The 14,637-nt window shown below is 39.1% G+C and overlaps 1 protein-coding gene across 8 annotated transcripts in view; it reads right to left on the reverse strand.

Annotated features, from left to right (window-relative positions):
• Positions 1 to 490: 490 nt before the first annotated feature.
• LOC126092469 (1,5-anhydro-D-fructose reductase-like) overlaps positions 491 to 14,637 on the reverse strand; it is a 142,498-nt gene continuing 128,351 nt past the window's right edge. For all 8 annotated transcript variants that reach the window (XM_049908077.1, XM_049908080.1, XM_049908078.1 and 5 more), the window contains exons 7-8: positions 6,473 to 6,570; positions 491 to 724 (exon numbers count right to left, since the gene is read on the reverse strand). In XM_049908077.1, coding sequence (XP_049764034.1) covers positions 682 to 724; positions 6,473 to 6,570 — 141 coding nt within the window. In that variant the 3' untranslated portion in view covers positions 491 to 681. The remainder of the gene's footprint in view (positions 725 to 6,472; positions 6,571 to 14,637) is intronic.

Consider the following 14,637-nt stretch of genomic DNA (forward strand, 5'->3'; position numbering starts at 1 on the left):
TTAAGTCAATGGCTTGAAATGGTATGTTACAAGACCATAAACTTCTACTTCTACTCTCTCATACTGGGGTGTGAATGACCTGCCATTCCTTTTTAACCTTTTCCAATACAACTCTCTCTCCTCACTGAAAAAGGAATTGTTATTCTGAAAGTTAGGATTGGGCTGTAACATTTACTTTTCTTTGCATCTATTGGCAGTATTAGCATATTGCCTCCCGAAGGGTGAGTACTGGCAAGTGTGCACACCATAACTCCCCCCCCTCCCCTCCCTGCAAACACACACATTTTAATAAGAGAGAATACACTCCTGGCTGACTGTAGTAGCAAGAAACAGCCATTGTTTGTTGTTCAAAGATCTAAAACATTGTTATCTGAATAACAAATTATGTCACACTATCAAACATGAAAACATAATGTAGGTATTTGAATGAAGAAAGGATACAGCAGGAAATACTGGGTCATCTCACACAAAAACAAAAAGAAGAAAAAAATACCAAGAACATATGTTTGTAATTTTTTCTACAAGAACATAAAATGTGTTATTAAAATAAGTATTTATACAAATTTTTGCAGGAAAGAAACCAATCACAAAAGTGGATGCCCAAAACCGCTGTCCAGCATATCTCGAGACTTCCCTGAGAGAGCTTCTGACATTTTACCCAGTGTTGTGAGTACTGAAATATCAGTATCTCTGATGGTATGGATACTCTGGATGTTTGGCTCGTCTAGAATAGGAAAAAATAGGGTGAAAACAAAAGCAATATTACTTACACCTATGAAATGAAACTATGAGGATACCAGAAAATTCAAGGCCATTTGCTAATATTTAAATGTATGAAATCTGAACAATATCACACCACAGCAGTACCATTTACTGATTATTTATGAAGCCACAGAAGTCATTATTTTCAATCAGTATAAAACATACCAATATATGATCATTAGGATAAGAATGGCATCAAGTGTTGACCTCAGGTATCAGGATGCCACATTTACAGGCTGATGCAAATTTTGTAACATTATTATTTCATTAATCTGATCATTTTAAAGCTCAATTTATATACTGTCATTAATTTGGTTACATCTCTGCTCTGGTTGGACAGCTACTAATCGATACTTGAACATAAAACATAAACAATTCTCATTCTGTAACTCAAGAATACCTTTCACAAGAAGTGAAGCCAGCTTTTTGTTAGTATTTATGTAATGAGCACATGTTCATGTTAGTAACATTTTCCATCAAATAATCTTCATGATATAAGTAACGTTATTATGAAGCATTGCCTACAAACTTATTTTACGACTTTCAATACTAAAAGCTAAAGGCCAAGTAAAACTTTATGTTGCTATGTGAGAGGAATGAATTCGTACATAATTCAGTCTGTATACACCAACAAGTTTTTGATTGTAATCCATAAATTTTCTGTTTGTAATAGAGGATGACGTAATCAGTGATTCTTAAAACAATATATAAGCAGTGGCGAATCAGCCATCAGGGTCTCAGTTTTCCTACAGTTTTTGTGAGCCAGTTTTTATACAGTTTTGTAACCATATTATGCAATACATGTGTAATTCCGAAAGAGAAACCTGACGTCAATATGAATTTCTTGAAATTTCTTTTGGCTGTTCCAAATCATTATCTATACCGTCAAGATCTCAGTAAGTTGCAACAAATTTTGGTGGAGCAGACACAAATTCATTTACAGCCACTGCACTATCGAAGACTGCCCAGAAATGATGTCGAGTACTCGCTATCAACTGTTATGCCCAGTTGCATTTCAAGTAGAATAATGGAAAAATTAGTAGAAGCTAAGCTTTGGAAACTTCAGTCTGTGTTCCACAGATACGTGGTCCAGTCACATTAATGTATCACCACCTACAATAACCATTTTCACACGACAGATGGCAGCACTAGCAGTGGAGGTAAATAAGACTGAATTATGTATGAATTCATTCCTCTCACATTGCAACATAAAGTTTTACATGGCTCTGAGTAGTGGAGGGGATGCAGAAAACAGTGCAGTCTTTGGTGCAATGCAGAAACGGAGTGATTTATCTGATGTCCAAAAGAGCATGATCATTGACTTTTGGGCCAAAGCTAGAAGCATTTCCAAGATGGCTAAGTCTGTAAACTGTCTGCATGTCACATTGGTTAAAGTACACTGGGCATGGCAAAATGACACTATCCAAAGCCCACGCTGAAGCAATTTTGGTACACCATGAGCCATTGATGACAGGGGTGAAAGATGGCTACAGAGATGTGTACAGGCAAATAGATGTGCAACTGTTTAGCAACTGACCACCCAGATGAACCAAGGGGCTGCCAACCATGTATCCTCAACAACTGTTCAGCGAATGTTGCTGTGTATGGGGCCCAGCATCAGGTGCCTGGTTCATGCACTCAGGCTGACTGCTGTTCATCAGCAACAAAGGTTGAATTCGCACACCAATACTGCAACCGGATGTCCACTGAGTGGTGGCAAGTGGCCTTTTCAGATGAATCATATTTTATGCTCCACTGGACAGATGGCCATTGGCATGTATGGCATGAAATGTTTGCAAGCTAACATCCTGCAATAGTTTTTGGAAAGGTCCAAGTTGTAGGTACAATGGATCAACACAAGTACGCTTATATCCTTGGGGACTGTGTTCACATCTACATGCAGTTTGTTTTTCCTTGGCATGATGGCATCTACCAGTAGGACAATGCAATATGTCACTCAGCTTGCAGTGTTTTGCATTATTAGAAGAGCACCAGAATGAGTTTACCATTCTCCTCTGTCCACCAGATTTAAACCTAACTGATAATCTGTGGGACCACCTCAGACAGTTCATGCCATGGATTCTAACTGAGAAACTTAGTGCAGCTGGCCACGATACTAGATTTGGCATGGCTCCATATTCCTGTTGGTACCTTCCAGAACATCATTGACTCTCTTCACCTCACAGTGGTCTGCACTGCAAAAGATGGTTATTCAGGCTTTTGGCAGGTGATCACATTAATGTGACTGGACAGTATGTAGGAACATGTGAGGCAATACTGAACCTTGCTTATCTTGGAAGCAAATGAAACCACATGTATATATGCAGACTGAAGTGACTATTGAAAATTTATACCGAGGCCAGGAATTGAATCTGAGCCTCCTGCTTGCTAGGCAGATGCCTGGAATAGCATCTCAGCATTGAACGTAACAGGGGATGCTGCCTGAAAATCAGGCACATTTTAGTGTCTCAATACCAAGCGAGCTCAATACAAAGTGGGCTGAGGCATTAATGGGAATTTGGGTCGAGGAAGGAGGCATGCAAGGGTACTCTCTTCAGTTGTGCATAGCCACTGTGCCAGAGCGGCATAGTGGTTAGCGCATCTGCCTGGTGAACAAGAGACCAATATGTCACTACACTCTGCATATATACAACATAGATCTTTGAGACTTGAAAAGGTCTCTGAACCATTTAATTAAGGCACCTTTGACTGAGTTTCAGGCAGGATCCACCATTTTATTTCAAGGAGAAAAAATAAAAACTTCAAAAATTTACAGGCAGCATTATAATTCTGTCAGTGACACCAAAAGATCTGAAAACACAGTTGAAAAGAATGGATAGTTTCTGGAAAATACATTACACGCTAAACATCAACAACAGTAAAACAAGGCTAACTGAATGAAGCTGAAATAAATCAGGTGATGCTGAAGAGAATCAAATTAGAAATTGAGACACTAACAGGCTGACAGTAGCAAGAAAAGAATTTATGAATAAGAGAAATTTGTTAACATCGAAAATAAATTTTGATGAAAGGAAATCTTCTTTGCGGGTATTTGTCTAAAGAGTGGTGTTGTACAAAAATGTAACATGGACAATAAATAGTTGAAACAAGAAGAGAACAGAAAATTTTGAATGTGCTACAGAAGAATGTTGAAAATTAGGTGGGTAGACTGAAAAACTAATGAGGAGGTATGGAAATGAACTGGGGAAAAAGAAGGTTATGATGCAACTTGACTAAAAGGGGTTGCTTGGCAGGAAACATCATGAAACACCATGGAACAATCAGTTTGCTAACGAACGGGAGAGTGTGTGGGCTGCAGCAGAGATGAAGAGGCTTGTGAAGGGCAGAGCAGCATGAAGAACTGCATCAAATGAGTCTTTGAACTGAATACCACAGCAACAGTCATTTGGCTGTGGGTGAAAGCAAGAAAGAATGGCTTCAATTGTTGTTCCCATCAGATGTGAAGTTTGTGCTGTATTTCAACTTTCTGTTGCAAAAGAATCTCCAGATGCTTAAATTAATCCTGAGTTGTGCCTAATTTATGGGCTTACAGTAATGAGTGAAAGAAGAGTTAGACAATGTTGTTAAGACTTTAAAAGTGCTCATGAAGCTCTGAATGATGAAGAGCAGAGTGACAGGCCCAGTATCTAGACTGATGGAATAGTGCAATAAGTGGAGAAGTAAACAAAAAACTGTGTTCTGACTGACATGTTCTGATTCATGATCTGACCAATGAATTTTCTCTTGTTGGATGCACCATTATTTACATAAGTATGAGGAAAAGCTCAAATGCAGCAAATTGTGTGCAGGATGGGTACCGAAAATGATTAACAACCAATGCAATGTCATGGTACAGATGGAACAGTGTGATGCAGATGAAATACAGCATATGGCTGATGACACACCCAATCTGTTAACTGCTACCACTGCCGGTGGATAGCAAATGAACTTGGTCTGGACACACTTCAAATAGGTAGGCTCAATGGTCTACCAGCAGTGAAAAGTTTGGTGACAGAGTGCAGCGAATGCTGTATATCAAGTCCTCCATCAGCCAACTCCTGGCCATGATCATCTGGGTCCAAGGTTAACACTGCCAGGCTGCTCACCAAAGCTAGTGAAGACTTCACATAGTCAACACTAGTTTTAGTAATAGCAGTCATTCCAGCCTGCAAGGATACAGCAACAGCACCAGCTGATCACTACTGCAGTACTTGTCAGATGGCAGCCCCATGGCAGGGTATGTTGCTTTCTGGCGTGACTGCTTCGAGTGATGAAATACAAAGACACATTGGATCAACACCAGGCTGCATCCACCAGACTAGGGCACGCACCTCTATTTGCTCCATCTTGGTGATAATATAGAGTTTTCACTACAATCTGTCAGTCTTGCTTCAGGTGACATGGAATCCTGACCCTCACTTGCTGAGTAAACATGAAATGCCTGAGTGGAAGCAACTACGCCATCATGACAAACTGAAGCAACTCTCTCTCTCTCCTCCAAATGACAGACTGTGGAATCTGTCCATTATAAAAAGGTTTGAAGAACATCCCAATATTACAAAAGGAAAGTTGCTACTCACTATATAGCGGGAGATGCTAAGTCACAGATAGGCACAACAATGTGGCAATGTGGTTTCAGTTGCCTGAGACTGCAGTCGTGTGTGCAATTTGCGTTTGCGTTTGCGTTTGCGTGCGCGCGCGCGCGTGTGTGTGTGTGTGTGTGTGTGTGTGTGTGTGTGTGTGTGTGTGTGTGTGTGTGTGTGTGTCTGTTGTCTATTGTTGACAAAGGCCAACGGCTGAAAGTGTTAATGGTGAGAGTCTTCTTTTTTTTTTTGTGCCTATCTGCAACTTAGCATCTCAGCTATATAGTGAGTAGAAACTTTCCTTTTAATAATATTGTTACATTTCATCCTGGATTTCCCATTGTCTGATTTGAAGAATGTCCAGTGGATGATCACTGTTAGACCATTATTGACAAGCTGGATAGGATTCATTTTGTCACATTGCACTGGCGATAAGATTTGGAGATATCCTACACCAACAAGCATCGAAAGAACAGTCAATGAAATGGTAACATTTAACTTCGGAAAGAAAAAATAATTGAACACCCTCCTTATTTGAGTTGAAAAATTATGGCTACCACTTTTTGGAATAAGAATGGCATTCATTTGCTTGATTTCATGGAATTTGTGTCGACAATTACAGCTAACACATACTAAGAAATGTACACCAAACTGATATGTGTCATCCAACATTGATGGTGTGGAAACTGATGTCTGGGATAGTAGTACTCCATGACAAAGTTCATCCACACAGTTGCCCAAACAAAGGAAAAGGGCCATCATTTCTGGGTTGGGAACCTCTCAACCATACACCTCACTGTTCTCACTTCACAAGTATTATTTTTACTTGCAAAAATTTAGTGCTACATTGAAAAAAAAAATGCTTAGAAGACAACAGCAATTAAAATAGTAACAGTAACAACAGTAAAATAGGTTTGTAAGAAGTCAGAACCACCAATAAAAGTTTCTTTCTATTGGGGATTTTATGTATTTTATTTCTATGACTGAATGTTGCTCATGTTTTGAATTAGCCACATACTAGTATATAAAGATAGGAAACCTACTTACCAGGCTATCACAGACTCATACATAATAATATACTAAGTAGGCCTAACCAATAAAGCAATGACTGAGGGGAGAACACTTACTCTGGTGCAATAACTTCATTAAATATTCGGCACTTTGGTCCTTTGTCAAGTGCATCTAGTTCATCCATATCTTCTTCTGTCAGTTCAAAATCAAAAACCTGAAAAATTCCTGAGCGGTAATTTTATTGTGTCATAACTAAATGACGTGTTTTCATTCAAATGATTTCTAAATTAAAAAAAAAAAAAAAAAAAAAAAAAAAAAAAAAAAAAAAAAAAAAAAAAAAAAAAGATCTTGGAAACTGTATATAGATGTGTGCAGTAGTTTGGAGGCACAAAAGGGGAATCTATGCCAAAATACAGGTACACTAGTAAGAATTGCAGTAAAGACACTGTTTAGAGCTACACAATAATGTGGAAAAGAATGGGAAATTACTAAGATAGAATCTGGATAAGCTGAAACAACCAGAGGTGGTCAAGAATTTCAAAGGGACTATTAGGCAATGAGTGACTGCAACAGGAGAAAGATATGTGGAAAAAGTAAAGCCAAAAATTTATTTATTAGTTTACATGTTCTTCCTATTTATGCTGCCCATATGTTACACATATGGAGTGAAAAAACCACTCATTGTGTAAAAGTGGTGCAGCATTAAACAGGCACTATGAAATGATATATCACATTACTGATCAGATCTGGATTTTGCAATCTTTTATAGAGCACAAACATCATCACAAAATCTAAGGAAATTGTAGTTCCCAACATTTTTCTTTGTATTAACCCTTGTTATTGGATACAGTATGAAAACTATTGGCATATTAAGATGTTTATATTCTCAGAATGAAATTTTCACTCTGCACCAGAGTGTGCACTGATATGAAACTTTCTGGCAGGTTAAAACTGTGTGCCAGACGGAGACCCAAACTCAGGACCTTTGCCTTTCGTGGGCAGATGCTCTGGTGTTTCGAGGTGTATACGTGAACGAGAAAAAAAAAAAATCCAGGATTTTTCCCGGATTTCCTGGTCAAAAATACACTTTCTCCCGGATGAAAATACACTTTTACCGTGTTGAGTAACAGTATGGTTTTCCTCGGAACTGTAAAACTTATAAATCCTTTCAGTTGTTGTGGTTTTATACACCGGTACAGAATTTCCAGGCACTTTAGAAAACGAAACTCAGGGGACAAAACACGTTTTGGAAAGATGTCTGATGTGCAGCAACATACACACTGCATATTTTCGTATTACGAAAGTATAAATTCCAATTCCACCAAACACCGCACGTTACTTTCTGAAGGACTGAATAGAAATTGCGATGCACTTTTGTAAGCCAGTCATAGCTCATGACAAACAATCTCGCCAGCCGATGACAGCGGATATTCAGAGCATAGGACACGTAATGTAGTCAGCCAAAAGCAATGTCACTGTTAAGTAGCGCGAACATACAAATAGGAAAATGTAAGGGTTTAAATTAATATACATAGTGTTGCTGCAAGAAAAGAAAAGCTTTTAAGTATAATATTGGTCTCTAAGATTAATAAGCAGCAAGAGAAGCTAAGCTTTCACACATAATGCTGATTTTTTTGCAAGTGTTACACTTTAAGGTATATCACACAAAGTGCCAGTAAAATTTTTAACAACGACATAAATGTCTGATCTTCCGGGCTCGAAAATATTGTAAATGGTCGTCCTCAAATTTTGATTTTTGAATGAGAGTCAAACGCTCTGTGATTTAAGACATTCATCAGACATTTGCCCACAGAGTTCTTCTTGCGTAAAAGGAAATTTACTTTGAAAGTAACGCTTTTCAAAGAACCATTCGGAATATTTTCCCGCGAGCTGTTAGAAGATTCGTTTCAGCAGTTGCCAAAGAGCGCTAGATAACAGGCGTCACCGCACCTGCGCAACACCTTCTGATACACAGACCTCATGGCGGAACTATGACGTCATCAGCGCTAGGCTAACACCACCTGCCGCTGCAAGACAGCCTGTGCGCTAGAGCCGATGAACGTGTATTTCTTTCGTGAAACAATAACAAATTCACTGATCGTTAAATTTGCCCTTTACAGAGAAATTGTGCCGCCCTTGTATGATATTGCGCGCAATGTGGCACACTGACTACAACACAGTGTGATCTCCTTCTGTTGTGTTTAAAATCGTATGCAAAATATGACTTACTTGTTAAGTAAAACGTCACTACAGAAACCTGGATCCATTAGTCAGTACGTGACACTAACGGAGATACTTCGTAACAGTTAAGAGACAGACAAAATTATTGTAGTGATCATAAGTTTATTACTGGGACAAAAATGTAATTCACTGCGGCATGAATGACTCATCAATGATCGCATAGATATTGGAGATAGTGTTACAGTGAAAAGTTTAATTGCAAATGCTCATTTAACCAATGCAAAAGCGTGAAATAAGACTCATTTGTGGTGTAAATTCAAGAACATAATGTATAAATCTACTCAAAGAACTGGGTATTCTAACCACTGCTTCTCAGTATATTTATCCCTTAATGCAATTTGTTGCAAACAATATGTCTCTACTTCCAACCAATAGCTCAATACATAGTACCAATACTAGGAATAACAATAATCTACATAAAGACCTAAAATCACTTACCTTGGCCCAATATTCAGGAATACACATTTGCAATAAATTACCAGCAACCATTAAAAACTTGATTTAAGATAAAGCACAGGTTGAAAAGCTTCTTGGTAGGTAACTCCTTTTATACTCTACAGATGAATTTTTTTTAACAGGGACTGTTAGAACAGCTGAAGTAAAAATGTCTGTTAGATTTAAGCTCTGACAGCACTTGGCCACAACAGTCACGATTAGGTAATTTGTGTATGATATATTTAATAAAAGTGTATAATTATGTTTCGTTCTGACTGTGTACATTCTGTAGATATTACAGTTTCAGTTTACTGTAAAGTATCTGGATATCTTGACAATCTACTGGCAAAATGATCAGGGAAGTGAGAATTATATTAAAGTGTCCTATGTTTTTATGTTATATCTTCTGACATGTCCCACACCCATGAGACTCTCATCATTTTTGAGTCTACATTACAAAAACTGAATCTACTCTAACCTTTAACCCACAAAGCAAAATCAGGGATTTTGTAAGTTTGACACCTTTGTCTGTCTGTCTCAAGAAAACTCTCAAATATGTAACAGAATATTCTTGATAATGATATAACATCACTGTAAATAGAATATAGGCCTAATTTTATGCACATTCATTTTAAGCATTGCAGCTACACACATCAAGAAGATAAAAGTAGGAATTAGGAGAGAATGACAAATGTAAATGTTTGTTAACCTGTCACAAAATTTATTCTAAACTACTTTACAGTTAACAGTTTTCTCTTTTTCATTTTACTGCCAATATGGCTGTCATTAATTTTTTTAACATAATTATTGAGAAATATATTACATGCTACTTTTACTACAGACTGAAGAATTTTGTCATCAGTGTGATCTACCTGACTACAATAAAACTCCCTTAGGAGAAAAAGTCTTCCCTTTTAATTACATCAACAGCTAATCTTATAACTAGATTTCTCTGGGATGTACATCTCATGAAGGAGAGCTCATGTTCACCAGACACCATGTTTTTAACAATCAAATAAGTGAAAATAACAGCATTAATGACCTCATTATTAGGGCAATACAATCCACCTCTATCTCCCTTCCTTATAAGTTCATAGCTTTCATCGCTTTCTATTACTGATAATGTTTTATCAAGCACTAAGTATGTTTAACATGTTTCACACCTCAGCTTCTTAAGAACAGCTCTGGCACAGTATCCTGACAAGTATGTGAAAACAGGTAAGTATTCCTGAAAAGACTGAACTTGTTCTTCACTGAAATCTATTATGCTCTCAAAGTTTGATGGTGGTGGTAAGGTAATATCGTCTACACAATCACTTTCAAAAGAATCTGAATCTATGCCAACTTCACCAAGAGCAGAGGATGAAATTTTCAAGGAAAGCAGAGTCTGAATTCTTAGCTTGGATTCAATTTCAAATACCTGTCTCAAAGATACCAAATACTGAGATCCTACCATTGTTCGATATTTTCCCAATCTTGCTTCTAGAGCATCTGTCTGAACCTTACCTGGCAAAAGATATTTAAAATTCAGCTCCTCAGTGCAATACTTGGTCAGTTTTAGAAGGGCATGAGTAGTATGTGATATGGCCAAATGTGTATCACTGGATAATCCAAATGTACTATCAGAAATATGTTTCCATTTATCCAGCCATGATAGAAATCTTTCTAAATACACTCCTGGAAATTGAAATAAGAACACCGTGAATTCATTGTCCCAGGAAGGGGAAACTTTATTGACACATTCCTGGGGTCAGATACATCACATGATCACACTGACAGAACCACAGGCACATAGACACAGGCAACAGAGCATGCACAATGTCGGCACTAGTACAGTGTATATCCACCTTTCACAGCAATGCAGGCTGCTATTCTCCCATGGAGACAATCGTAGAGATGCTGGATGTAGTCCTGTGGAACGGCTTGCCATGCCATTTCCACATGGCGCCTCAGTTGGACCAGCGTTCGTGCTGGACGTGCAGACCGCGTGAGACGACGCTTCATCCAGTCCCAAACATGCTCAATGGGGGACAGATCCGGAGATCTTGCTGGCCAGGGTAGTTGACTTACACCTTCTAGAGCACGTTGGGTGGCATGGGATACATGCGGACGTGCATTGTCCTGTTGGAACAGCAAGTTCCCTTGCCAGTCTAGGAATGGTAGAACAATGGGTTCGATGACGGTTTGGATGTACCGTGCACTATTCAGTGTCCCCTCGACGATCACCAGTGGTGTACGGCCAGTGTAGGAGATCGCTCCCCACACCATGATGCCGGGTGTTGGCCCTGTGTGCCTCGGTCGTATGCAGTCCTGATTGTGGTGCTCACCTGCACGGCGCCAAACACCCATACGACCATCATTGGCACCAAGGCAGAAGCGACTCTCATCGCTGAAGACGACACATCTCCATTCTTCCCTCCATTCACGCCTGTCGCGACACCATTGGAGGCGGGCTGCATGATGTTGGGGCGTGAGCGGAAGATGGCCTAACGGTGTGCGGGACCGTAGCCCAGCTTCATGGAGACGGTTGCGAATGGTCCTCGCCGATACCCCAGGAGCAACAGTGTCCCTAATTTGCTGGGAAGTGGCGGTGCGGTCCCCTACGGCACTGCGTAGGATCCTACGGTCTTGGCGTGCATCCGTGCGTCGCTGCGGTCCGGTCCCAGGTCGACGGGCACGTGCACCTTCCGCCGACCACTGGCGACAACATCGATTTACTGTGGAGACCTCACGCCCCACGTGTTGAGCAATTCGGCGGTACGTACACTCGGCCTCCCGCATGCCCACTATACGCCCTCGCTCAAAGTCAGTCAACTGCACATACGGTTCACGTCCACGCTGTCGCGGCATGCTACCAGTGTTAAAGACTGCGATGGAGCTCCGTATGCCACGGCAAACTGGCTGACACTGACGGCGGCGGTGCACAAATGCTGTGCAGCTAGCGCCATTCGACGGCCAACACCGCGGTTCCTGGTGTGTCCGCTGTGCCGTGCGTGTGATCATTGCTTGTACAGCCCTCTCGCAGTGTCCGGAGCAAGTATGGTGGGTCTGACACACCGGTGTCAATGTGTTCTTTTTTCCATTTCCAGGAGTGTATCTGATATTTTCATTACTTGTGCTCGAGAGTGGTTTCAGCATTGCATCCTTGAAATGAATATCTTTACCAGGTGAGCTAACATTAACAATGTTCCACCTTGTACAAATTAATTTAATGAATTTAGCAGTGCTCTCAAAACTTTCAATATGATGATGTTCCCCCAAGGCTAGCAAGCCTTGGACAGTCATCTCATTGAAAACATTAAGTACAAGTTTGACATTTTGTCACTCCAAGTTACTTGGAAAAAGAGACTTTAAATTAAGCTTATTGGCAAATTTTACTATCTGTATACACTCTATGTCATGAAGTTTTTTAACTGAAGAGAATCTGGCCATACACAGCTGTGTATTTTCTGAATCTGTTTCAAACTGGGGGAACATAATTGTCTGATCAGGATCTTTTTTATTAATCCAAATGTTTCTGACACATTTTAAAATGTGAACAGAATCTAAAACATAAAAAAGAGGATCAGTGTCATCACGGGAGTGTTTGTACACAATTGACAGTTGAGGAGGGGAAGCAAAGAATGACATTGCCCTTCTGTTAAATGAATTGTTGTCACTAATAACACAGACTACCTTAAAACCTATTGCATGCAGTCCGGAAATTGTTTTCTTTATTACAGTGAAAAGTCCTTCCCCATTTATATTTTTTACTGGAAGAATGTGGACTACATCTTTATATGAAGACAACAATCTTTGTATCATAAAAACGTGAGCACTAGTTGCCGCATTTTTAGAACTGAATGCAGCACCCAAAATGTTACCTCCTGTGAAGTCTAAATAAGGTTTCAAGTGTATTTCATCTAACATTAGTGAAACAACATGATCTGATTCACAAAGAAACTGGAATTTCTGTTTTATATACACCAGAAAATTGCCACCTAGCTACTGGGTTTGTTTGATTTACACCAGAAAATTGCCACCTAGCTGCTGGGTTTGTTTGAAAATGTGAATAGATTTTATGCAGGGTATTAGGATGAGGTAGCACTAGATACTGTGTACTTCTTATAAACTTATAAGCATGTGGTGATATTGAAAATAGAATACTACAAAATATAATACAGTCTGTTGAGTATCTGTAATGGCTCTTGTGGACTCCCATTAGATTCAATTGCTCACATAAAAAATTTATTTTGTTACTTTCACTCTCATCAAAATGTTTTGCCATATCTTTCAAATAATCAGTACCGAATAGCAAGTGGTCTTTTCCAGTGCTACCATTGTTTTTCCTAGTAAAGTTCTCCAAGTTATCAATAGTGTTAATTAAGTCATTTAAATGGTTTATAGTTAAAGGGAACTTTCTTGTACCAAGTTTTGAGATTACACTTTTACCTTCATATAAAGACATACTCAGGTCAGTTCAGTAGTCACCACAACAGAACACAAAAGTGTAGGAATATCTTTGACGTCTATTAGAACAAACTTTCTGATCTTATCAGATGCCAGTCATTAGGCAGCTTGATACTCACTAAACACTTAACAAAACCATTAAAGTTCTCAAAATGTCTTTCCTGTTCATACTGAGCATGAATTACTACACTCGCTGCAATAGCTATTTCTAAGTCTCTATTTTCTAGATGCTTTCGTCTCTCATCTCCACTTTCCCTTGAACAAGAAGCTGACGAAAGATACTTCGGACACTTAGGCAGAATGGATGGTATGGCTCCTGTTTTAAGGTGAGGTTTTGGAAGTGGCACAGAATATTTCTTCCCTGTGGAACTGTCGAAATATTCACTATGTTTCAGAATGAGATCATCAGTGAAGTGGAGCTCGCAGACCTTGAAATAATGAGAAAATCTTTTATCAGCTACATGTAATAATCCCAAGGGGAACTAATGCTAACACATGGGATTAGTGTCAGTTATCTTCAGATCAAATCGATTATTGTTCACTCGGTATTTCAGGTTAAAAGGCTAAAGCTATTCTTGCATAAGTAGATCACAGTTTTCCAGTGATTCAGTAATGTATGTAATGTAGTTGATCTTCTAGAGAAGCACATCAAATCAATCGAATTCATGTTGTTAATGAACATCTAAAGAGCGTGCTACTTAAATATGTGATTAGTTGCTCCCACTCTCTAAATTAAAGAACACATACCCTGAGACAATCTAACTGAATTGTAAAGAACCTGAGCTTACCTTCGAATTCTGTGTAACCTGGAAATTTTCACGATGTATTGCAGATATCCATTTCTGCTGTAGTTCAGTGGTTTTAGGAAAAGAAAACACCGCTATTCATGGCTCATTTTCGTAATTTCCTCTGCAATGTGGAACGCAACACTTATACACCATTTCGAACTATTAAATCAAATCTCAGAGTTAAACGGATATGTAATTTCGACGAATCAACCACTATACTTTGTAAGTAAACAGAACACAAGTTTTGTTCCTGGGTAGGTTAGCCAACATAAACACAGAATTTCAAATTGCTTATAAAGGTAAATCCACACAATAAGCACAGCATCTCACGGTGCAGATTTCTTATTGCATATTGCTTTGTAAACGGC

The sequence above is a fragment of the Schistocerca cancellata genome, chromosome 7 (genome assembly GCF_023864275.1).
Source record: "Schistocerca cancellata isolate TAMUIC-IGC-003103 chromosome 7, iqSchCanc2.1, whole genome shotgun sequence".
Classification (NCBI taxonomy): domain Eukaryota; kingdom Metazoa; phylum Arthropoda; class Insecta; order Orthoptera; family Acrididae; genus Schistocerca; species Schistocerca cancellata.